The 26830-nt window shown below is 41.6% G+C and overlaps 1 protein-coding gene across 1 annotated transcript in view; it reads right to left on the reverse strand.

Annotated features, from left to right (window-relative positions):
* Window positions 1-26830, reverse strand: part of tenm1 (teneurin transmembrane protein 1) — a 464310-nt gene that overhangs the window by 97395 nt on the left and 340085 nt on the right. Inside the window, exon 22 of the mRNA XM_079556162.1 lies at window positions 22348-22580. Within this exon, the coding sequence (XP_079412288.1) occupies window positions 22348-22580 (233 nt within the window). The remainder of the gene's footprint in view (window positions 1-22347; window positions 22581-26830) is intronic.

Genomic DNA, 26830 nt, shown 5'->3' on the forward strand with positions numbered 1-26830 from the left:
CAGCGCAGTGTGTTTAGAAAAGTTTCACTGATGTGGATCTGGTCTGTCCCTGCAGCTCAGAAGGTAATAATGTCCTTTCTCTCTTTTTATCACTGCTTTAGTGGGAATTCTGCTCAAAAAATGAAGTTACAGGTGACGCTGCTGCGGCCTGTTTTCTGTTGTGCCGTGTTTGGACTTTCTCCAGAACAATGCTTTTTATACACATTATTTTAACTAAATTAAAATAGCATAGGTATCGAAAAAAGTACCATTAAGATATCGGTACCGAAAAGCAGCACCAAAAAAACGAACGGTGCCCAGCCCTATTTAAGACATAGTTTGGACGAGTACAGAGGGAGGATAGTGGGTGTATAAAAGGATGCAGTGATTGGAGCTGCCATATCGGACACACACACACGATTACTGAACGCAAATGTGCCTTCTTCTTTGGCGTGAGAGAAGAGGACACAATACGGTTCAATTTGACGGAGGGACATAATGCAACACACGAATGATATTTCACTTGCTCGGCGACTAATGAGGCCAACGTGGGAGACGGGCACGTGCGGCTAATCTCGCTATTATTGAAAACGCAGAAACAGTTGATTGTGGAGCCGTGAAGCACATGCTCCGACCATTAGGGGTGATTTGAGCAGGCGTAATGCGGGTGACAGTACAGGAAATGTCATGTTCAGGTGGTATCGCTTCCATCGCCGACGTGGCTTGATGTTTATTGTGGAACAGCCTTAATCTCATTTACAAAGGGAACAAGAACGGAGCCAAGGTACATAGCTTCATTTGTATTAAGCCAAATGCACCCAGCCTTGCGCCAAGTCACACACACTGTTTACTTCCTCCTTACTCCTATTGCCGCTGCTCGGTGACTGCTCAGCCAAGACAAAAGGGCAACCCACCCATGGACAAAAAATATATATATAATTTTTTTCTGTAACTAGTAACATCATTGCTTAATACAAGAACATACAATGTAAAATGATGTGGAACTATAATAAACTGGATAGTCCCACAATGTCCACTAAAGTCTATCACAAGGCTCTGCACTTAAGATTAGCACAAATACAAATAAATACTGCAATGGTACAATAGCCTACACTTAAAAAATCTGCCAAAATATCTTTAATAATTCACTGATCTGTTCATGCTCCTGTGCTCCTCCCACAGAGGCACAGTGTCCCGAGCTCAAGCGCCTCTCCTCACCCTTCTCTCTCCTCCTCACCCTTCTGTCTCACACTGCTCTGGCCCTTGTCTGAGTAATAGAGCTCATTTTAAGGGCATTTCATAGCACGACAAACAGAACCGCTAAAGTGACTGACTTCTTACCACTGACAGTGTCCTGGACGCTCTCGACACGTGGGCCCTTTCGTTTCCATCCCCCTTAATAATCCAGTCATGTTGCGCTGGTTCGTACATAAATGTTATCGAATTTACTCGGTTTACTTTACTCCCGCGTCTTTCAGAGATGGGCTGGGCTGTGGTATCTTCTCAAACAGGGAAACACGGGGACAGCGCAGTTGCCCTTCTGTGATCAGGAGTACACACATTAGCACGCCACGGCTCAGGAGGAAGGAATAAAGCACAATTTGAAATTGCTGAGAAATGAAGGGACTATACGGAGTTTAAAAATGTTAAAATTAAGTCCGAAGTGCCATCATGCACGAGCTTTATATAGAAGGTGCAGTTACATGTATGACCTGAGGTGGCAGTAGTGAATAACTGGCTAACTTGCATCTAGCCCCTTTAAAATGGTATTTTCAGCACATGTTGGATTAGTAGGGCAAATATATCAAATAAATTATATCTAAGAACAAGAAGAAACAAGAAGAAACAATAGTTATTTTTTTGGGAGAAAAAAAATGACTGTGGCCGTGAGAAGGGCTTGAGCACCACCTGGGCTCTATCTGTGCACGTCCCTGCTGCTGCTACAAATACCACTACCACTAAGACTACTACAACTGTTGAAGTTAAATGCAAGGTAAACCTAATTTAAACTAAGTGTGAATACCATTTGAGTACACTAACTAACTGTTGTTATTGTTTTTTTGTATTGGTTTCATATTGAAAGACAAAATATACATGAAGTCCTCTATTCCCACAACAATATATTATTTAAACATTGATTGTCAACTTGAAGTTCTTGCAACAGATTCACAGTGGAAAGAGTAATAACAAATGTATTTTAGTCTAGTTGGATGAAGTTATTTTAAATGATTATTTGTCGAAGAGAACCGCTCAGGGTGAAAGGGGGGCGTGAGCAGCCTCAACCAGTAGACAACCAGCTGAGTAGGAGTAGGAATGAACTTTTACAACTCAAGTAGGAGTAAAAACTACATACTAAGAAGAACAGTTCCTCAAAGTTCCTCAAGTACTAAGTAAGTAGCCAACTCACCTCTTCTTCTACTACTACTACTATTACTACTGGTACTGCTAGAGCTGCTACTGTATTAACTACTAACACAATGAAAGTCATGTAATGGATCACAGCTCCTATGATTGTGGATATCATCTTTTTCTTTGGTCATTTTTGTGACCTACTTTTAACTTTAACAGTTTTAACTTTAAGTTTCACAATGCCAAAAGTCACTTAATGATTTTCAAGCATAAAGTTTCTTTGTTTCTAAATGTAACCACAAGTAAAACTGTTCATTTCCACTAAATGCTGCAGGGCAGGATTTCCGTTGTAGTTATATATCATTGAAAATAACTGATCCATCTGAGTGCTGTGCCACCCCTGGTTCCCGAAGCATTTAGTCGAAACTATAGAGACTCGGAAAACAGCAGCAGATTTTTTGTGTCTTGAAAGAGAATAACAATAATGAAACTTGGAGCATAAAAGAGCAGCGAGGATACATGGGGGGGGGAGCACTACTTGGTGTTTTGCAATGAAATCCTGCAGCGTGCGGCAGTCCCACGCCTCATCTGCATTTTAAACTGGCCCTGTGGCTTCATGCGCTCACAGTGGGTCAGCTCACAGTACTGCTGCTGCTTTACAAAGAGCGGAGCCTCTCAAAACAAGGTTAACAGGCGAGGCACATAGCATTCTGATCAGGGATGGGAACAATAGACGCTGTATGAGCATTGCTATTACAATGTATTCGTACTAACTCGAGTAAAATAAACACAGTCGTCCAAACAGTTTAACAGAGTGGAAGGAAATGAAAGACTATAATTATTAGGGATTAATGTAATGTCTAATTTATGTTGTCTGACATACAATAATGTGTATAGTACAGGTAGGTAAGTCTGATACAGTAGTAGCTGCACAGTGGAAGTGACTTCTCCCGGGACAGTGAATGTAAATGGACAATCAAACCTGATGCATGTACTGTAAATGCACCAAACCAATTCTCATCAGTTGCCTCATGTTTGCACTCACATGTACACTCTTATTCATGCACCTATGCACACAAACGTTGGAACAAGGTGGGTGACGTACGGTGTCTTGCCCCGGAGCATAGCGACATGCTCTGACGCTGAAATCTCCGACCTTTGGATCAGTCGGCGGGCGCTCTTTAGCTGAGCCACTATCAGATTTAATTAACATTTTAATACTTCCAAACAATAAAAAATGAGCAACACTTAATCAGACACAAACCTAACTTACATAATGAAGCCTAGGCATTAATTCAACCTGGGAGACCCATTTCAGCACCACCTACCTCCGTAAGAGCCGTACCTCCGTGGCAGCCAATCATGTACCTCGGTCCTGCTTTTAAGCGTCTAGCAATCATGGTGCGTTCGCTTCCCAGCTGCGCTGCGACCCGCCTCCACCCCATCTCCACCTCTTCCATCCACGGCTTCTACCAGCGCATCTTCACGGGTCTTTCATACCACCACCAGCGTCCAGGCTCCGGGGACGACATCCCTAACTCCAGCCTGTCCAACCACACTGACTTCAGTTCTAACATCAATGTCTACTGCCGGGGTCTGATCGCCAAAAAACTAATATTCTGTTAATAAATCTAGTAGCACGTGCAAAAGTGGATTGGCAGCAGAGTCATTGGCACATTTCTGACTCACGCAGAAACGCTCATTTACATTTACATTTACAGATTTGGGGCTCTAATACTGTAATACAGGATATTCCTATTTTCCAGCTTGCACTCGCTATTTAGCACCTACCTTGTTAAATGACCCCATAGTGTATTCCAACTTCCATCGGCATTCGAGTGGAAACACAGTGTTTGCAAACTACAAAACACTATTAAAAAGTCAAAGAAAGCAACAGAGTAAACACACCTCATTACTAACACCTCTTGTTTTGACTCGCTTCACTTTTGTGCTCATGCAGTCTGTGAGTGTGTGCGTGATTTCTACTGCGTGTGTTTCCTCTCACTTTGACCGAGCTTTTGTCTTTGCCCCTGGACATCCCTGCATTAATGATACACACATGAATTAATCACGCCGCGGCGGCAGCAGCAGCACACTCTCTGATAATGCAAACTAGACTGATGCCACTGGGTCACTTTTTTTCTCCTACCGTTCTCGTTTTCCCACCGCCTCCTCCATGATAATTAGAAGCCGTGCAGCGGTTTGTGTAGTAGACATGCATCACTGAACCGCCACAGTCAGGAGTGCAAGAAGTCTCAGCTTAAAACCAATGCTAAGGATGTAACTGCCAGCGGCTAGTGGCAGCGGGGCTGAGCAGGGGAGCATACCATCACACGCAGGGCCGCACTAGCGAGAAAACTAAAGACAACCGGCCCACTTCCGGTTTGACCATTTACTGCTGACTGTGTCCCGAGCAGTCTGCAGTCTGTAATTTGAATGTTACTGACAACAGCAGTTTAAAACTATTCACCCCATTCCCTATAAGAAAACCAATAAGCACTGTCTTGCGTTATGCCACATGAGCAGTTCAGTTTTAGTAAATAATGCATGTGCGCTTCATAACTGAATGCTCCCAGTCGGCCCATACACTTAAAACTGATGCTAAAGCAACTTATTAAGGAGGTCATTGGATGTGAGTACAGCATGGATACTGGACATAGACCAATTGACCCTGAGCTGGCCTTCTGAATGCCCATGCAAGGGAAATGCCAATATGTATCTTTGAAGGCTGGAACTTTGCAGTGCATGGGTCAGGGCCTAAAGCAGACCAGGAGGAGCACCACTGGTTTCAGCACTATTACCCCGGCAAATTGATCTCAAGGTTATGAATGAGACTTTTTAAGCTTTTTGCAGCTGTGCCACTCTGTTCTGTTGACCATCTGCTCCAGTCGCGCATTTAGAGCCCATGTTTCCGCTCCATAGCACAGGGCTGGTCTCACACAAGGATCATGCACTTTGGCTCGAATGTGGGAGTGGCACACTGGCATTAAATAATGAACTTGCCAACTCCTGCTATTTTCTCCTGACCGACTTAACTCTTGCCCTTACAGCTGCTTCCGCTCCTCCGTCTCCGTGAAGGATGGTCCCCAGGAAACAGAACTGCTGGACCTCCTCTAATAATCCATCCTTCAGCGTGATGTTCGGGTCCACTTGCTCCGTCATGTTTCCGTTCTTTGAGGCCACGGCTTTTCATCGCTACTTTCCGAATCATCATATTTATTGTATGGATTAAGTTGACGCCGACCATCGGTATCAGCGGTGAGTCTCGCCTTTACCCAATGGGCATTCTTTGTTCTTTCTTCTTTGGATGAAATGCGGAGGAATGCGGGAGTAGCCTGCACATTTTTCCATAAACAGTCACCAGATTTGTTAAGTTGATAGCTATAAATGCCGTCTTGAATTTTGTATCATGGATTACTTCCCTTTAACGCCAGCAGAGGGGGCTACATGGAAGAAGAAATGAAAGTCTAGAGAGTAGTTGTCATTCATCCAGTGTCTTTCACAATTATTTAAAGTTATAACAACAACAGTTCTATGGCGGATTTACAGACTCCTCCTACCCTGCTCAGATGGAGCATGTTCCTCAAAAGGTTAAAAGGGCGGGATCTTCACTGTAGACTTGGCCATCGTGGGGCGTGTAGTTTGGTCGTAGCCGCGCCATTAGCTCTAATGCTAGCAGCCTGTTAGTCAAAGTCCGGCTCTTGTTAGTATACAACATTTCTATAATGTTACGAAAACCAGCCTTGTTTCTTTAATTGTAACTAACCCAGCGTTATCACAGGAGCAATATCTAGCTGTAGAGAGTTTTTAAAAATTAGAAACCAGGCTTTAGTTGCTCAGTAGGTATGTAAAGTGCAAAGCTTTCTAATGGAAAACTAGCTTGTTTTGCCGAGGTACTACAGCAATGCCAGGTAATGTTGGCCCCTAGCGTCGCAGTCACAAAGCAGAGCAACCAACGGCCATTGGTTATAACAGGTGAAATATCAATGCTGAAGCAGGTACATGAGCCTCAAGTATACTTTAATGGGGCTAGATGCAAGTTAGTCATTTTATGCTCACTACTGCCACCTCAGGTCTTATGAGTAACTGCAGCTTCTATATTAAGCTTGTGCATGACGGCACTTCGGACCCGAATTAACACCTTTATGAGTCACAGTGCAGGATTTTAGAGGCAGTTGTGGTGAACAGGTCTGAGCTCATTCTACACATTAGGACATTGCTGGAACATGTAGGGGGAGGAAAATCCTTAGTTTTAACATTTTTAAACTCTGTCCCTTTAACAAACAATAAAATAAAATCACTGTCAAAAATGCTTTCAGTGACACTATTGTGCATTTGACTGGAAACTGTCTTGCCTTCCGGCTCTGACATCCAGGCAAGACTGTCATTTCAATTTGCCCTTCAGGAGAATGTTGACATCTGGGCATGAAGTCATATAAAAAACGATGAATTAGAATGGTTTGGAACGGTTAGGTTGTTAGTGCTCTTTTTCGAGTTCCTGAGAGAGATCTGAGGCACTGGTTTCAGAGCTCCATGTGATTCGAACTTCATGATAGAGAGTTTGGCAGGAAGTGTTGAAAATGGTGGTGGATTTGGCGGTGGCAGCAGTTATTAGCGCAGTGCAGTGCCTTCGAGATAGTGCCACTCGTGTGAGTCCACGGGTCGCGGAGGAGACGAGCGCGAGCGAGTGTGCGCTCCCGAGTTAATGTTTTGAGCTTGAGTGCTTGCTGACAGCACCGAAATCTTGATGCAAACTGATAAATCAAACTGGGGAAATGCTCCTCTGCACACTGCAATGTTTCAGCTCCTTCTGCAAATGAGACTGGCGCGCCATGTGTGAATATAGATTGTAAGCTGCTTATGTGGCAACCCCCGGGCCAGGGCAGCGCTGTACAGCCTGGTTTGGGATTGACCGACGGACGAAGTGCATGCGTGAAGACCATTTGCCCCCCAACCACGACGGACTTCTTTTCTTCCTCCCCGGATGTGTGAGGCGCTAAAACCTGTGACCGGTTTAAACGCTATTGCGAGTACTTCATCGGATACTGCAGACTGTGACAGAGTCGGTGTCTATGTAAGAAGAGGGGGGGGGGGCTGATCAAAAAGGAAGAAGCAACGAGGGAGGAGGGCAAGTGGGAGAAATGCGGTAGCAGTATGTCAGCTTCAGATAAGGGCATTAGGCTGCCCCCTGTGGGTCGGGGGAAAGAGACTGACAGTGCAACTATAAATGCTCAGTGGATGTTGGATTTACTGTTTGGGACGCGTCGACAAATAATAGATAAACCACATCAATGACGAGCATGAAAGACAAGCGCGCGCTCGCTCGCGTGTCTTGACCCTCGCATCCCAAACAGAATTATTTACGTACAACACAACTCTTGTTATTGTGCGTAAAACACCGCTGTGCATTGTGGGCAGGAGGCATGCGGAGATGAGAGCCAAGGCTGGTGCATCCTCTGGGGCTGGAGCTGCTTTCATGTCAGACACGGGATCCAGCCTAAATGGAACAGGCCTTTTTTTTTATTTTATTTACGGAGATAATTGACTATAGCAGCGTGTGCACAGCCAAGTCTGAACACTGCCCCAGATTTTGCATTCAGAAGTAATCGTTTGAAGGACAAAGACATGGTTATTGAAACAGAGCAATGAAACAGCGCTGTACATTATAAGTTACATAAATGTGTAGATAATGTAGTTGAATTATGTATGCGGGAAATTAAGAAGCACTTGAAGAACATAGACCTCTGCTAAGGCGCTGCTCTGTTCTTGCAAAGCCAAACTTACGGTACGTGGAAGACCTACCTAGAGTACCGTATTTTCTGGACTATACGTCACTCCGCAGTAGTTAGATGCACCCGCCAAAAAATGCGGAATGGAGAATAAAACAGGCTGACTGGCATATGGTGTGCTAACGTAACACACATAGATATATATAAAGGCTAGATGTCTCATACGTGCTGCTGGCCAATGGAGGGGACGTCCACACATGGCGGCCATCTTGCCACAGAGAGCTCGCTCACTCATAACATTGTGTTTTATGGTGCATGTACTTTTAAAAAACCATAACTTGCTCAATTTTCTACCGATTTTCAAGCGGTTTGGTTTGTTATAAACCTCAGAGATGAAGGTATGACACTGCATACATCTTTATTTCAACATGTTCCAGCATTCATAATTATAGCCACGTTAATAACGTTTGTAAGAAACCAAACCGTTTGTAAATCTGTGAAGATCTGAGCGAGATTGAGGTTCATGCTAATCACTCACTGACTTGAGCTCGCCTGAAAGCTTCCCTGTGGTAAGATGGCCACCCGTTATGCTGAAAGTGACTCTGCCTTAAGATATCTAGCCTTTATATATATCTATGAAACACATTGATGGTTAGCTACATGAAGCATAAACAAAAAACTACTGTAAATAGATGTCTGGTATGTTAACGTCACATAAACAGTTCAGTTAACTATAGCATAAAGAACATACCAAACTCTCGATCTCACTCCAAATCACTAAATCCATTGAAAGCTTCATCCCCGGTGTCACCTCTGAACAATCGCCTTGTCAACGACCTGGGCACCGAGACGTAACTGTGACAAGCCTCTTCCGGCAGCACGCTTTTCAAGCTCTCATTTGCAAACTCGTTCCTCTAGCTGTGGCCATTGCGCTTTAAGCCCGTGATTAACTTTTTTTGTTTCCTTCATTGCGATAAGAGTAACCTCTGCTTTTCGCCAGTCCCTCACAAGTTTCTCGCTCACTCCAAACGTTCTTTCTGCTGCTCGATTAGCCTGCAGTGCCCTCTAGCGGCATGTGAAATTATATTTTTGGCACCTCTAGCCATACTATGAAAAAAAGTGTGACTTGTAGTCCGGGAAATACAGTACTGCTGTTTCTTGTGTTTGTTCATAATTTCAAATAACAGATTTCAATCGAAGAGTCCTCACTCCTCTACGGCCTGTCCAACTACAGATTCAAAGATTCCTCAAACACAACGCTAAATACGTTTTTATGGTGGAACAGCCATCTGCACATATACATAACATAGTCTGATGAGCGGGACAAAGCCGGCAGCAGTGTTCCCAATATAGCTGCCATTGTTGGTTAAATTAAAAAATATTGATTACATAGCGCCATGTTGCAACAGCATCATCAAGCGCCGCAGCGGGCTAACGCCGCGGAACTGTGTCAACAACGGGGCACAAAAATGATTCATCAGCGGCTCTGAGAAAGGAACGAGGAGAGAGATCAAGGACCTAAGGAAAAGACGAAAAGCTCTAATTTGGAGCAAGGAGCCGAGCCGAGGACACAAGGCGAGATCAATGCGTGGGAATCACAGTGCCACCACTTCAAAAAAAAAGATGTGGGGAGAAAAAAAATGGATAGATATCTCTCTGTGAAGTCGCACTCATTAGCATTGGTGAGAGGCAGGAGGGGGGCGGTCGCGGCAGATGGATGACAGGTTCCAGGGGGGCTGCTGGCGGTCTCTCGGGCCGCTGCAGGAGCTGGTTACCGGGAGCACAATGGCCCCGGCGCCGAGAGTGTGAAGTGGGAGAAGTCAAAGAGGCTAAAATGCGGCTGAATGTAAGCGAGCAGGACCTGTCTTGGGACTCGCTTTTCAATTACTGTTAAAGTCGGGGATACGGCTTGTTTTACAGAGGGCCATATACGCAGGACTATAATATTCCTCAGATCATGTGTCTTCACTTCAGCTCAAATCTCCAATTCTGTTTTCTCACACTTTGATGCCTCTTTTATGGTAGCCCTGTTCCTTTTATTCCTTTTATGTATGTGGAATTAAAGTTGAAGAAGTGATATCAAAGTTACGGGTTGAAAAGTAAATCAACTAATTATTCTATTTAAAATAAGAAGCGGCGTCTGAGAATTGGATACTATGTGACAAGCTGCCACATAAATGTCAGTGTACGTTGAAGTCGAAGCCTGCATGGACTTTATTCAAACATCATTAGTAATTATAAGAATGTAAAAAGTCGTAGAATATGTTTTTATACACAGGCTTTTGAAGACATTGCCATTCATCGAAACAAATCAACCAAAAGTGTGTCATGGGGAGGTTCAGCCTGTAGCCTTCACATGTTTTCAATGACACAATAACAAATATTCTTGTTTCTATAAAAAAAGGATATTGCAAAATGTTACGTCCCACAGCCACCAAAAGCAGCAAGGTGACTGAGTGGTTTGCTCTTTTGCCGAAGAGCAAAACAGTCCAGAGTTTGATTTGTATGGACTTTTTTTTATGTGGAGTTTGTAAGCAACGTTCTCCCTGTGTTTGGGCGGGTTTTGATCCTCAAGGTGACCTCATCAACCAAAAACATGCTCAATAAGCTTATTGTCCTGACCAATTACCGGAATGAGAATACCTTCACCTAAAAATGGAGTGGCCAACAACCCAGTGCAGTCAATACCAGCCAGTGGTAAGGGAACAAAACTAAACGAAGACTAAATCAAAAGTACAGTTGTGCTCAAAAGTTTACATGCCCTGGCAGATTTTTTGACAATTTTGCAAAGATTATGAATGATAACACTAAAGGCTTTTTTCACTCATCGTTGTGTGAAGTAATTTGTGGTGCTCTTTTTTTAATCATAATGAAAAAAGAAAGAACCAAAATGACCCTGATCCAAAGTTTACAGTGTGTTTCCCCCTTTAACATCAGTGACAGCTTGGAGTCTTTTGTGGTATTGGAGAAGGTTCTGTACATAATCTAATGGTAAAGCGGCCCATTCCTCTTGATCATAAACTTTCTTTTTTCATTGTGATCTAAAACTTTTGAGCACAACTGTAGTTACTAATGACTAAAACTAGGACTGAAATTGTCAGGTGTTTTCATTGACAAATTAAAATGTAAAGGGATTTAACCTGCTAACTGCCACTTTAGGGTTAGGGTTAGAATTAGGATTAGGGTCAACCACTGTTTATACCCAAATCTCAATGCGCATTGACTGGAGAGCTTAGAGCCAATAATATGTCAGTGTGATACCTCATTTGAAAGCCAAGACCTTCTAGTTTCTGATAATATGTGTGAGAGAAACACAACTTACATTACATTTGCCGTTCTTAACCCTAATCATACCCTAACCCTAGCCCCCTGATCGGGGGGACGGCAGGTTAAACATCGTTGGAAAGACCTTATTTCATTTAAATTCAGAGCAGGGCTTGGTGCTTTGTATGGCAGACGCTCCATGAAGCATTATAATATGATTGAATGTTGTTTTTTTTAAATACAAAAATATAAAATGGTAAAACATGGTAAATGGACTCTTATATAGTGCTTTTCTACCTTTATCAGGCCCAAAGCGCTTTACAGTAAGGAACCAGTCACCCATTCACCCTGTCATTCATACACCAATGTGCGCAGACACTGGAGGCAACTAGGGTGAAGTGCCTTGCCCAAGGACGATCACGAGACGCTCTACCAATGTAAAGGTGACTAAATTAATTTTAGATACAGATTTTACATGAAACTGGGCAAGAACTAAAATTAAGCTTTTGATTAAATCTGGACCAAAAAAATAAATGACATTGTGTGTGGTGTGTGGTCCTCTTTGTCTTTTATTTATTGTATTATTTATTTTATTATATTTATTATTTCAATTTTATCTGTTTTATTCTTATTTATTGTTTTTAATCTGTTTTTATTTCTACATATTGTTTTACACTCATTCAGTGGTGGTGCTAATTTCTATCGCTTTGGTTTGATCGTTTTTTATGATCTTTTGCGCAGCACTTTGGAAACGTTTTGTTGTTCAAATGTGCCATAAAAAACAAAGCGGATTGGATGTCCCCCAGAAGATTAAGACTAAAACTACATTCCTGTTGTCAAAGGTGTAGCACCAGCTGTATGACGACACTCCGCGTAACCCTATACCTCTAAGTGAACCCTTTGACTGACAACTGAGCTATCACACGTGAACTATATGGAGACCCCAGTGGCCTATATTTGCTTATGTATCGACTGGCTCGCTGCCCTCCACGTCAGTCTGCATCACAGGGAGCAGCGGAGTGTGACAGACTGACAGAGGAGCGCTGATCCTGGGCCAGATTCTCCCCGACATCCCGGCCTCACAGTGAGAAAGTCCCGGTGCCGCCTTCGGGGACTGAGACAGGTCCAGGTGTGTGGGTGTGATTGGTGGATCCGGCAAACAGATGATTCCTACTCGCGCATGCTTTTGGCACTAATACGGCCCCCAAAGGTCCAATCTAGTCCTATTATGGCCTTCCCAAAATACAAGGCATCAGCGACATAATGGCCAGGATGCCCAATGAAAAGTAACAAGCGCTATCTGTTATTTTGACCTCTGCGCCGGAGCCTGGAGGGAAACTACATGCATAAGCAACTCTATTTTGGAGAATTTCACTCTCTCACACACACACACACACACACACACACACACACACACACACACACACACACACACAGCGCGCTACATAGATTACAAATTGATTTTTATACCAGAGATAGTGAATGCAACGTCCAGTCAGACAATTATAAAGTGCATTTGCCCAAATTAAAATACAATAAAGCCTACTGGACACAATGATAATATCAGAGTATGATAGATGTTTGCCTGCTGATATCATAGACCAACTTATTTCCCTGCACTGCTTTAAATTCAGGGCTGCAATCATCAGGCAATGCAATAAAATACCCATGTATGTCCTTATAAAATATGAATATGGCTTACAAGAGGATTACACATGAGCGGACGGGTCTTTGGGAAATTATAGAGACAATGTTATTACCTACAAATGTCGTTGTAGTAGAATGGGGATGCGAGAGGAATTAACATGTACAAAAATAAAAACTTGTATGTGTGCAAACATGTAGAACAACGGAGAGAGTTAAGTTTTAATTGTGGCTATATGTTGACATATTAGATAAACTGTTTTGTTTTCTTCAGAGGGAATTTTATGGTTATTCCGAAATCTAAAGGCTTCTTGAAAAAAAGTGTGAAAAGTGACAAAAACGAAGAAGAAAGCGAGGATGAAAACGCAACACAAAAGCCCCAAGAGCAAGTGACAAAAACGCTATGAAAGTGTTGCATAAAAGGGACAAAAATTCAACAAAACTGTGGCAAAAACGCAATAAAAAGAGCCACACAAATGCAAGAAAAGAGCAACATAAAAGTGACAAAAAATGAGATGACAAAGAATGTGAAAAAAGTGATGACGACACAGCAACAACACAAGGAAAAAGATCAGTTTTGTACTGTAGGTCTTAGCTTTCAAATGAGGCATTACACTGGCTATAAGCTCTCCAAGAAACTTTTGGATTTGGCTAATGCGTTTGCGGTTAATATATTGTCATTACCAAAAATACCCTGTTAAACATAATTAAGTGTTTGTTTTGTTGTGCTGTTACAGATCACACAAAGCTTTAGTCTAACATTACAGACATATACGATGCAGGACTAAGCAGTGTTTGTTTATAAAGACTGCGGATTAACTTGTCACTACACACTATCTCCTGACTGCACCTGCATCACCGCAACGTTTATGACTGTAATTATGGGGCTTCATGATGCTGTATGATCTAAGTCTCCTTTTTTCTAATGTGTTTAATAGATATAAACATCCTCACAGTCTGGTTCAAGCCACGGTATTTGATAAATGCAGTAGAAATGGAAGTAACTGATGTGTAGCTGTGTAGTAGGCTACTGTTTTTGATAATGGCAGCAGCAGGATCATAATGAATTTCCTACTGTATTTACATTTAGCGGGTTCATACAGGGAGAAGCAAATCAAAATCAAAGCTTTTTAATGCCATTTTTAATGCCCAAATGCTGAGCCTATCATGCTTAAAGGGGCTAGATACAAGTTGGCCATTTTATACTCACTACTGCCACCTCAGGTCATACGTGTAGCTGCACCTTCTATATTAAGCATGTGCATGATGGCACTTCGGACCCGAACAACTTTTGGAGTGACAGTGACAGGCAGTTGTGGGCTCATTCTACACATTAGGACATTGCTGGAACGTGTAGGGGGAGGAAAATTCATAATTTTAACATTTTTACACTCTGTATAGTCCCTTTCAATGCCACAAACGTACAGAAAAATTAGCAGCATACTTTAAAATTGTGGAGTGATGTCATCATTTTCCAATATCCTTAGATTTGACACCAGTTTGAATTCAATTTGATGCTTTTGAATGACATTTAAAGAGGCTAGATGCAAGTTGGCCATTTTATACTCACTACTGCCACTTCAGGTCATACGTGTAACTGCACCTTCTATATTAAGCTCGTGCATGATGGCACTTTGGACCCGAAGTAACAACTTTTTGAGAGACAGTGCAGGATGTTTGAGGAAGTTGTGGTGAAAAGGTCTGAAAATACTTCATTTTGACATTTTTAAACTCTGTATAGTCCCTTTAAGGACTTGATTTTGGCACAATTCATTTAATCCCCTGTGGAAACCCTTTTTTAATTACACTATTTGATGGAACTTGCGCAACATATCTGACTTGCAACCACATATGTGAATATTACTTACAGACTCGCTTTTTGTTAAAGGGACTATACAGAGTTTGAAAATATTTTCCTCCCCCTACATGTTCCAGCCATGTCCTAATGTGTAGAATGAGCCCAGACCTGTTCACCACAACTGCCTCTAAAATCCTGCACTGTCACTCAGAAAGGTGTGACTTCAGATCAGAAGTGCCATCAAATACCAAAATAAGCATGACATTTCGAACTGTTACTGTTACTATATTTCCAACATGAGCTTGTAACAACATTGAAAAGTCTTTGGTCAAAAGCTGTACTTTCCTCTCTTTTCTATCTCCAGTGTACCACCAAGCCTGGATTAAACTATGTGCTCCTCTAAGCGGCTTGAACAAACGCTGAAGCTACCAGTGAATCAGGCGCGCGCTGGCTGTGTGGATCCAAAGTGACATGTACTTGGGCTAACTTTCGCACCTTGTCGTGGCATCTTCCCTCATAATCCCGAGCAGCCATGTTAATCAAGCTGTTACTGTCAGTTTCCGCTACATGACTCACCCCCGCTGCTATCGCCGTATTTGAATGCGGTCCGGTTCATCCATTTTGCAGGGAATTTGCGCTTTTCTTAATTCCAAAGCCTGGTAAATCTGGGCTTACGTGCGTGTAAAAGTCAGGTGAAGTTTTTTTTTGTTTGATCCCCAGGGCTGTCTACTATATATGCAGTAAATTACAATTTATTCATTTATTTAAGGAAATGTTCTTTGCATAGCGTGACACAAGTCCCTTCACAAGAGATCATTTTTGAATTTTTACAACCATTGATCACACTCTGGAGTCCTGGAGTTGTACTAATGTAGCGAATAAAGCATTATATAAAACCTTTAAATCAAATAACGCTAAGAATTAGTATGGCAATGCATCATACAGGAGGGTGAGGTCTATCTGAGGAGAAAGGGGAGAAACCTCTCATGGGAATCACAATTGTTCACACTTTTTAACCGTTTTCCAGCGGACTAGAAACATATTTATCACACGCAAATGAAGTCAAGCCAAACTCGGGTCCATATGGATTTTTTTTTTACATGCAAATTATTCTAAGGAATCAAAAAACAGGACTCGTTGACTCGTAGACTCGGCCCTTGCATGACGTGTAGCTCGCGCTGCTCCAATGCTAACAGTCCGGCCCTCATTAAGTACGAGATTTCTAAAATTCTTCTTACGAAAACCAGCCTGGTTTCTTAAATTGTGACTAACCCAGCGTTATCACAGGAGGAATATCTAGCCTAGTCTAGTGTTTAAAAAATAGAAACCATGCGTTAAAGTTGTTTTTAAGGTGTCTAAACTCCAATGCTTTTCAATGGGGCACTAGCGGCAATATGGAGGTACTACAAAAATGGCGGAGCAATGGCAGCCTCCAGTGTCGTGGGCATAAAGCAGAGCAGCCAGCGGCCAGACACAGGGAGAACATGCAAACTCTACACAGAAAGACCCAGTCCAGGTGGGAATCGAACCTGGGACCTTCTTACCACCGTGCAGCTGTTGAACCACTTTGCTCCTCTCCATGTCTCTGTATCTTTATTTAGTATAACAAAATATTCATAATTCAACATTTGCTAAAGAAATGGTGGAGAAATGGGAGAAAGTTCATTTTTATCTGCCTTATTTGTTTTCCCTTCTGGCTGCTTCAAACATGACCATATATGGGTAATTCCAAAGATGGCGTCTGTAACTCAATAACATAAAATCAAATATATGCTGTTGGGCCGGTGCCACTGCTTTTATTGGAGCTTTGAGTGACTAAAACCTAATTACAGCTGATGAATTGTGTGTTTAGAATCAATTTGTGTAAAACATATAAAAAAAGATTGCAGACTTGACAAATAGACCTGAACAGCGGGAACCCATCACTCTATCAAAGACTGTGTGTGTTTTTGTAAAAACACAGCGGGAACTTGGCACCAATTATGCATTATTTTCAGTCATAACATAACACAGGAATCAATCAAAAACATTAATCGCGACCTGGTTCATAATTAAATGTATTTATTTATAAATGATGAATAATTATTGTCTTTTGGGGAGCACTGTGCTGATTATCCAAAGCCACTTTTGTACACAGCAGTTTATCTATTACTATTTCAGTTTATAGTTGGGAAAAAAAAGGCTATTTTTTTCATAAAATAAAGGGAAAGAGAGAAAAAAATCTAACATTTTGTAAATTGTGTAAGTTGTGATAAACAGCTGCCTCATTCATTCACAAATATCTAATTAAGACATAACACATTTCCTTCGCTAACCTCGACCAAAAAAAACAAGTTACACATTTTCTTTTTTACACATAAACACAGCTGTTAAACCTATTTTAAACATTGTTACTCAAATAAGTTTTAGTGAGACCTTGTCAAGTCTGTTTAAGCACTCATTGCATTTATTTCAAGTTTATTCTTTTCTTTATTACCTCATCATCACCAACTGCAGTGAGTGAAGCACAGATTTAGCTGATTAATCGGATGTTGGAAGCAGTATTTAAAGAGTACTTTTTATGCAATACAGAATGTGGAACTAGGGTTGCTTGTAAGAGTGAAAACCTATGCAGTACCTACAACAAGATATGCCCCTCTCTATTGATTTCTCATGGTGTATCAACCTCCAAACATTAATGCTGACGAAGCTGTCGAAGATGAAAGAGGCAAAACGTTTGCAGCACTAAAACAACCCAGTATAGATGACACTTTAAGACGTTCTTACGCAAACATTTGTTCTTAACACCTTCTTAGAAAGTTTCTGCATTAATGTTATTTGACAAGGACGAGCGTCGGCCTCGATCTTACAACCTCGTGATTACAAAGGCGCACACTCTACTCAGTGAGCTACGCGGGGGAGTGTCAAGCTGCTGCCACCGCATCTATTGAAAAGACTGACCTGCGCGAAAACCCTTTCGCAATGTGTTTTTTATAACTATGTAAACAGTTTGTAATGAGAGCAAATTCACATGTCCAAAGGTTTAGGAGGGTCCTAAGAGCATGTGCCGATGGCTGAGATTTCTTTGTTTTGGTTATTTTTTGGTTATTACTTTTAGATTCGTTTTGCCATTCATATTGACCAATTTTTGTCTTTTTAAAGGGAGTTATCTGAGTTTAAAAATGTTAAAATTAAGTATTTTCCTCCCTCTACATGTTCCAGCCATGTCCTAATGTGTAGAATGAGCCCAGACCTGTTCACCACAATTGCCTCTAAAATCCTCCACTGTCACTCAAAAAGGTGTTAATTCGGGTCCGAAGTGCCGTCATGCACGAGCATAACATAGAAGGTGCAGTTACACATATGACCTGAGATGGCAGTAGTGAGCATAAACTTGCATCTTGTCACTTTAAAGTGCAACTCAACGGGCGTGGCAGAGCCTTTCCCCACCCACAAACACAAGTCAAAAAGTGCTGAGAAAGGGGTGGTCTCGGAGGCTTTGGGGGAGACGAGGGGGGTGAGTGTGTAGGCGGGGTCTGCTCTGTTGACAGTCTCAGACCACGCCCCTCGATCTGACAGGACTGACAGACTGCTGTTACCGCTGTCAAGACTGTGCGCAAGGTTTATTTTTTCGTAGGAGAGTTGGTGCACTCTCATGACTTGTGATTGCTTGATGTAGCAACTAGTGATGCAGGTCAGGGTTTTTTTTCAACCCGCGGGTCCCGCATTTGGAGCAGGTTCTAACCCGACCCAGCCCGCCCCGCAACGTTGTTCTATTTTTACAACCCGCCCCGCAACCATTAAATATTACGCGTCACAAATATGATACGTATGAACAGCACCGGCGTGTCATCGCGCGCTCTCTCTCTCTCTCCATCCAAAGAGCGCTGGGCAAGAGGGAGAGAGGAAGAGAGCAGAGATCGGCCTAACGCAAAGTCACACACAGTCGCACATACGGTGGAAAATAGGAGACATGAGCTGCACAAAAGCGTTCTCTGGATCACAAGCTGCAAAACGCTGCTTGTTTTATGAAAATCCGACGTATATTTACGCCAAAAACCTGCTGTAAAGACAACGGTGGAAACCGCAACCCGCGCATCACTAGTAGCAACTATCTTACTAAAAAAAAAAAAGATCTACTCGCTCGCTGTCAGTGACTGCGAACAGAGAGAGAGCATCGCACGGTAGCTTTTCTAAGGGATTTATTTCTCTACACCACCTCAGCCGAAGTGTGAGCATCGCAGGGGCGCCATCTACTGGTTTGACTGCGCGACGCGTGTCCTGGTTGCTACGTGACGGAGGCGGAGGCGTGTGTGGGCGGGGCCACAGAGGCACAGAGGCAGAACCACGGGCAGAACTGATGACGTTTTGTGGACGCCGTGGACACACTCTCCTCCAACCGCAAAATATCAAATGTAGTTGCTGCGTGAAACCAGTAGGGGGCGCGAACCATGCGGTTTTAGACACAAAAGTGAGATTTTGAACAAGTTTGCACCAAATGTCAACATATTGACTGGGACATGTAGCTAACTCTATTCAACAACCATTTAGACCGTTTATCAGCAAAAAAAAGTGGATTTGGTGTTTAGTTACTCTTTAAGGTGAATCATAGTCGGTGATATATGTTAATTGGTCCTCACATGCATGCGTTTCCAAGTTGGGATTCACTCATTTCAGAACACAGGTGCAAAGTATATCCCCTACCTAGGAACATGTCGTGAATCTGGCACAGTTTCCTGACACTGCCTTCGTAAGTAGTTTTGTTTGTTGCTCAAATAAACTAAGAGACTAAACTGAAAAAGTACGGATTGTAAGAAGTTTCTTAGGAAGATGAATGAAGGCTCAGTGTTCTTAAAGTTGCATTTTACCCATTGGTGCCATCACTCCACAACTGCACAATTTAACTCGACAACACATTTCACAAAAGCCTCTACATGTAAATAATTTGTGAGTTTAATAAGATGATAAAAGAATCTTAACACTAAAGTTAAAGCCTGATATGGATAGAGAACTCAGACAAAGCCCGACAAAGTGATAAAACTGCACACCCATGCAAAACCGCCTTTCCCCACAAGATCTAGTTTTCTTACTTCATAAAACCACTCTATTACATTTTATTATCACAGCTTCTCATGGGATTATCTAAATCTGATTCCGATAAAATGTACACAGCACACAAATGGTTTGAAATGAATGAAGTCTGAAAGTAATGAGAGAAGAAAAAAACACAGATAATAATGCTTATAAGTCAGTGAAAATGAAAGCACTTATTCATCAAAGAGCGAATCGTCAGTTCAACATGAAGCTGCGATATTGACTTATGAGGTGTGAGCTGGGCGTCCCCATCTCGAATCTCCTCTGATTAAAGACCGGGATTAAGATGTAATTTTGTGATAGCACGCTGCTCTTTTTGACTACTTCGTTTAGACTGGAGCAGGGGAACTTTGAGGCTCTGGATGGCAACGAAGAGTCAACACAAACTGCTTATTTAACAAAAACATTGGAAGGGAACATAATCAACTTGAGCTTCTAACCATGTGGAAATGCCATGCCCTTGTCAAAAACATACCTGTAGTATTTGAACTTAAAGAGGCATTATGGAACTTTCAATGTGACAAAAATCACCTTGATATGTGCGTGTGATTGATCTTTTTATCATCCTTTACCTAAAACACCCAAGGGCCGAACCCCAACATTGTAGTCTAAAGTAAAGAACTATTTTCTGCAAATGCCAATGTTTTACATCAGTGGTTCCCAAGTGGCACGGCTTTGGGACCCACTATTACCCTCGGATGACAAGCCGAGAACCCAAATAAAACAAAATATTGTCATATATCGCATAAAATATTGTATTTTCCACACAAGTTTTTGATGAACAAACAGTAGATATCCCAATAAGACTGAAATTATGATCAAAATGTCAACAACATTCATTTTAACAGACACAGTTAGTGTTTCCATGCAGTTTCAGATGGAAAATATTGAATAAAAGTTCCCTATAGACTCACGACCCACTAAAAATGGTTCCGTGACCCACTTTAGGGTCCTGACCCACCAGTAGAGAATCACTGTTTAACATCATACATGACCAAGTGGGATGTTCTGACAGGACATTTTTAAAATACTGACACAATTTCTCACATACTTACTTTAACTTTTACTTTAGGTATTTGATCTCATATCTGCACAATAATATTTCACATAATCATCTCGGGGGCCAGAGGTTCTGTGCTGAAGGCCCCGATTTTGCCCCCGGGCCGGATGTTGCCTACCCCTGCTCTAAATGCTCCAGTATCAATGGTGTTGTAGGTTTACTGGTGAGACAGTCTCTCCGCAGTGAAAACCTTACCAGAAACTCTAAAAACAAATGATCCTGGCGCATCAGAGAGACCACTGTGATGGAAAGCAAAGGCGCCATGCTGACCGCTCATACAGCTGCTAAGTCACAAAGAGGTTAAATAAGCACAAATAAAAAGGTTGTTTTTCACATAAAAAGTTACATAATGCCCCTTTAACTGCTGAATTGTGTGCATTTTCTGGATCTTGATGGAATCCGAAAGTGTCAGCATTTCTAGCGCTTTACATCAAGGAACCAGTCACCCATTCACACTCTCATTCACACACCAGTGTACGCAGATATTGGAGCCAAGGTGGGGTGAAGAGTCTTGCCCAAGGACACAACGACAGTGGGCACCTGCGGGATTTGAACCCCCGATCCTCCGATCAAAAGACGTCCCGCTCTCCTCTCTGTACCACCGTGTGCCAATCTAAAGCTCATAAACCATCAAAAGAACACTCACACTGCGTTCATCACGACGCCATCAATTTGACTGCATGTCATTGGGTAAAAATGGAGGCTCCTATATTGTGTTTGTATTTATTTCACTTCTTTACATCTTTCCGCCAACTGCCAACAAAGCTTTGACAGTAAAACCAAAAGCAGTGAGAAAGTGTTCACAGAAATGATATCAAAGCGGAGGTGCCCATAAGCCTCAATCACACTGCGGGGTTGCTTTTTTGTTTTGTAAAGATTCTGGTCTGGTATGAAAAACCATTCCCTATTAAAACGCCATAAAAGACAAGAAGGATAATACACAATGTCCTAATTGAGAGCCTTTTGATCATTTATTTAACGCATAAATACTAATGAGTCAGCCAGCACGAGGGCTTTAATTATTGTATAGAAAATAATTTTAAACACGTCTGGGCCCATTAACATTTGAAAGAAGACTGAAATAAGAACAGCTAAGCTAATACAAGAATCGCATGCATTTCATTAAGTCTAAATTGCATCATTAGCAGGTTTTACTCAAGATAGGACCCCATACAAAGAGGATAGTTGAGCATTTACAAACATATTTTGCACTAATCCTTGAAATTCGCTAACCACGACCATCCAAATTGTAATTAATTGTGCAGCCCGAGTGAAAAGGTGTCTCGCTAAAGGACAGGAGAGCAGTATGCACTTTCCTGTAACTGAACAAACGACTCTCACCCCTGAGCCACTGCCTTCCAGTTTTATCTCTCCATAAGCTTCTTGACAGTACATTGATGTGCGGCTGTATTTCTTCCAGCAGCACCATAAAAAAATATCTCCTCTCCTACCTCGCGGGTTGTTGAGCGCTGCCTCCGTGGCCTTCCTGCCCTCTCCACAGTGGCTCTGGTCGAAGGGCAGGCACTGTTCTCCGGTGCCGGCCACCACCTCCAGGTTCCGGGACGGGTCTTTGGGCTGCCCCAGGTTCCGGACGCGGTACACTCTGCGGCTGCTGGTGTCAGAGACGTACAGCACCTCTCCCATCGGGTCCATGGCCAGGTAGTACTTGTGAGCTGGGCTGGTGCTACAGGGGCAAGAACAGAAGAAGGAAAAGTCAGGAAACATGCAGTGTAAAAATAGAAATATAATATAAATATGGAGCAAGTGACAGAAGGGGAAACCGCTGCTCAGATGAGGATTTTTCCCACTGGAACATATCCTTGGTTAAGACAAAGGTTAGCCCCGGTTTAGTCCGAGTTATGCTTTTACTGTCCAAGACTGAAGTTTTAATCACGGTAGAGCGGATCATCTCGTGATCGAAAGGTCGTGGGTTCGAATCCCAGCTAGGGGTGAGCGATATGACGATATTAGACTGCCTTACGATCTCCAGAGCTGATGATCTGTCATTTTTGTGGGATCGTTCGAAGTTATTTTTGTTACTATAAAGAAAATCGTGATAAAATCGAAATTGGGAGTTTATAATTCAAAAATCGTAGTATTAGATTAGATTAGATTAAACTTTATTGTCCCATGCAGGAAATTTGTCTTGGGCTCACAGCTGCTTGCTGAATTAGACAACATTACATACAAACCATGGATACATACAGTATACTACTATTTTATTTTATATGTATCTGGTGTATGAATGAGAGAGTGAATGAGTGACTGGTTCCTCACTGTAAAGCACTTTGGGCATAATAAAGGTAGAAAAGCGCTATATAAGTTGAGTCCATTTACCATTTGACTGTGACATTTAAAGATATCACCTCTTAAGAATAGATATTTCAAATGTGACATTTATAGAAAATGCCTTTTATGTTTTCATCTGTAAATTCTACAGTACATGGCTGATGTTTTTTATTCTCATTAATAGTGGAATATAAAGGCATTATATTCATGTTGAAACTATAATATTAATGGCAGTCTGCATTTCTACTGTCGGTTTGCAGAAAATGATGCAACTTAACTTCATTTTAGTAAAGTGTAGAGATTTTCCCATAAGAAAGGAGTGTGTTTCGGGTCAGTATAAATAGTGCAGCACATACTGCTTTGCGGAGCACTGTAGCTCTGGTTTGGTCTTGATTTTGCCCTGTTTGTTGTTGCTTCGTCCTCCAGCAATCCTGGTTTAGTCCCCGTTGGACCCTGTTTTCGCTCAAATTTTATGTGATTTAGTTTGAGAACAGGTACGGCATTGCTGCTGTATTTTTTGTCTTCTTTACATACTTTATTCCCAGACATTCACGCCTGGTTTACTCTTAGTACATTAAATCAAACTCATAGAGACATTTATCTTTCTGAAGTGATGCCGCATCCACCGGGATAAGGCCTCCCTAATCAAAGTAAGCTATCATTCCTGTGGAGGTTTGAGAGAACAGTAACAACCACAATATTGAAATACACAAAGATCATAAAGTTGATTTAACACCGTGCTCACCGATGCAAGTTTTAACTTTATTTTTGTTTCAAAAATCTCTGTTGTCTCTGCCAATCTTTCTTTCTTTTTATATCCCCCCAAGCTGCTTTGTTGTATTATACACACATTAATGTCAGTCTATGGAGGCTTGCTTTAGCTCACAGGGAAGCCACGAGGATGTGTTTTTGTGACTGCGTGGTTTATCGCAGCAGTCGTATGTTTGTCAGTATAAATTTGGCGTGCCCAGATAAAAGAGCTTATGTATATATGCATGGGCAGACTGGATGTGGAGGAAAGCTGCATAATTGAAGCCGCAGTAAACCCAAGCACGCTCCGTACAGTATCTTTGACATGTGATGCGATTGAGGCCACAGTAAGAGCTGTTTTGAATGCTCGCGTTGCCATGTATTCAACATGTAGGTTTCCGAGAACACGGGTGAGTGCGTGCGGCTTGTCAAATGAACGGAGATGCAGAAAAGACACTGGCCAATTATATTGCATGGGTTTGGGCCTATTACAGTGTACTGTCATGTTGAAAGGCAAGATATTGGTCTGTGAAAAGGTCGAAGAACTGTTGTCAATCTTAGAATATAGATTTTCTTAGCTTTTAATCGTCTACTACCGTATTTTCCAGACTATACGTCGCACTTTTTTTCATAGTTTGGCAGGTCTTATACCTCGGAGATAGTAATATATTATTATTTTTTCCCTTTTTTATGCAAATATATAATTTCACATGTCATGCCATGAGAGGACACTGCAGGCTAATCGACCAGCAGAAAGAAAATTTGTTCGCAAATGAGAGCTTGAAAAGCGTGCAGCCGGGAGAGGCTTGTCAGCGGTGCAGTTACGCCTCCGTGCCCAGATCGAGATCGAGAGTTTGGTATGTTCTTTATGCTATAGTTATCTGAACTGTTTATCTGAGGTTAACCTACCAGACACTATATAGTTTGCTTCATGTAGTTAACCATCAATGTGTTACATTAGCAAACCATACACCTATTCAGCCTGTTGTTTTTTTCTTCATTTGGCATATTTTGGCTGGAGCGACTTATAGTCCAGAAAATACTCCAGTCCATGCTTTATCAATAGGCAACTTTGGATGTTTTGGTGGGGAAAATAATGTATATAGTTTAATAAAGTAATTATTAGTATGGTTCTTGAACCAGGTTTTGATATTGTGTGTTTTGCTTGCAGTGTTTCACGTGAAAAAAGTGTCAAAATAGCGAAAAATGGGATGTAACGAGGATGAAAACAAAAACAAAATTAAAATAAATACGATGGAAAAAAAGCCAGTGAAGAGCAAGTGGCAAAAGTGCAGCAAAAAAGTGACAAAAGCTCAACAAAAAAGTGGCACAACTGAGGGCAAAACAACACAAAAAAGCAACAACAGAGCAACGAGAAATGGGTAAAAAATTAGATGAAAAAGAACTGTATGGCTAGGTTATGATCAAATAAAGCTACATTTTTTGCACATATGCATCATTAAGGCTTTTGTGTTCCTCAACATTGACACATTTTAAATGTTGTCCATGTAAAGAAAAGACAGTAAGGCTGGGCTGGTCCGGATTTCACTCCTTATACATGATAGTCCTGATACTGGGTTAGGATTAATGGTCATATTACCATGAAACAAGAAAATGTCAGTGTTATTTAAGGTACGATGCAATTTCCATCCTATTTCAATTCCATGCTATTACGCTGCTGTGAAGGCGCTCGCCCTCGAATCAAAAATAACACTGTGCCTCAGACTTCTGGAAAAATAAAGGTAAAGCTCCGAACTTTGACTTCTGTTGATATGAAATCATCCAAAAAGAAGGATCAATAGGCCTACAGTTGTGTCTTTGATGTATATTCATGTTGCTGTGGTAACGACACATGGAGAAATGTATGTCGATAATGGATGACATATATTACTATGTTCTCTGAAGGTGAATAGGATCATTTATTTAATTTGAACTTATTGTGTAAAAAACAGGAAGTGTGGTAGACACAGGAGATATTCTCGACATGTGGCCTTGCAGCAATTTATTTTGCCCAAACAAAAGAGGACATGAACCATGATAATACTTCAAATTGCAAAACTAAACTGTCAGCGCTACTTGGCAATTTCTAACACCTATGTGGGGTTGAGTCATATGCACACATTTAAACAGGAAAAACCTGCATGCTGAAAGTACAACTCAAAACCTCTGAGCTGCTTTTGGTAGAAATTCTATATTAAGGCAAGGCACTGCAGGTAAATAGGGAAGATTTTCAAATGGAGAGAAAACTATTTCAAATGAATGCTGGAGATTACTGTGTAAGGATTATAACGAAATCTGAACACGCCTCTGACTCATGCTTTGCTCACACGCTACAGAACAAGAAGACCATGTCACTGAGATGAGCTGATAGACAATGGTCCACACCATAATCATTCTGAACATAACGAGAAGTACAGATAATATACAAACACATAGACACAAACAACTGACTCCCTGATAGGCAGTCACCCTCTCTGCGTAGAGAAGTGCAAGACTAGGATAAAAGGAGACTGTCAACGGAGGTCTGGACTTCACTTCTTCTCTTTCTCTGAAGTCACCAGCTGGTTATACAACTTTGTAACTAGGAACAATGGCAATAAAATCTTTGAGACGACTTCTATCTCCAGTGTATGCTTTGGCTATATCCAAATAACTGTTCTCGCGTGATACAAAAGAACCAGATCCTAACAACTGATATAAATATGAGAAAAAAATGTATAAATTGCATAAAAATGCCCAAAATTCCCCATATTTTGAGCTACGAAATCAGAATAGTGGAGCGAGCCAGGTTTAAATGTATGGTTTTATTTCATTGACAGTTTTTTTTTTATATATCTTTGGATGGTAAACTGGGACTTTTTGTGGAAAAATCTGTATAAATTTTAATTCTGCCTC

This window comes from Gobius niger (assembly GCF_951799975.1).
Source record: "Gobius niger genome assembly, chromosome: 5".
Taxonomy (NCBI): domain Eukaryota; kingdom Metazoa; phylum Chordata; class Actinopteri; order Gobiiformes; family Gobiidae; genus Gobius; species Gobius niger.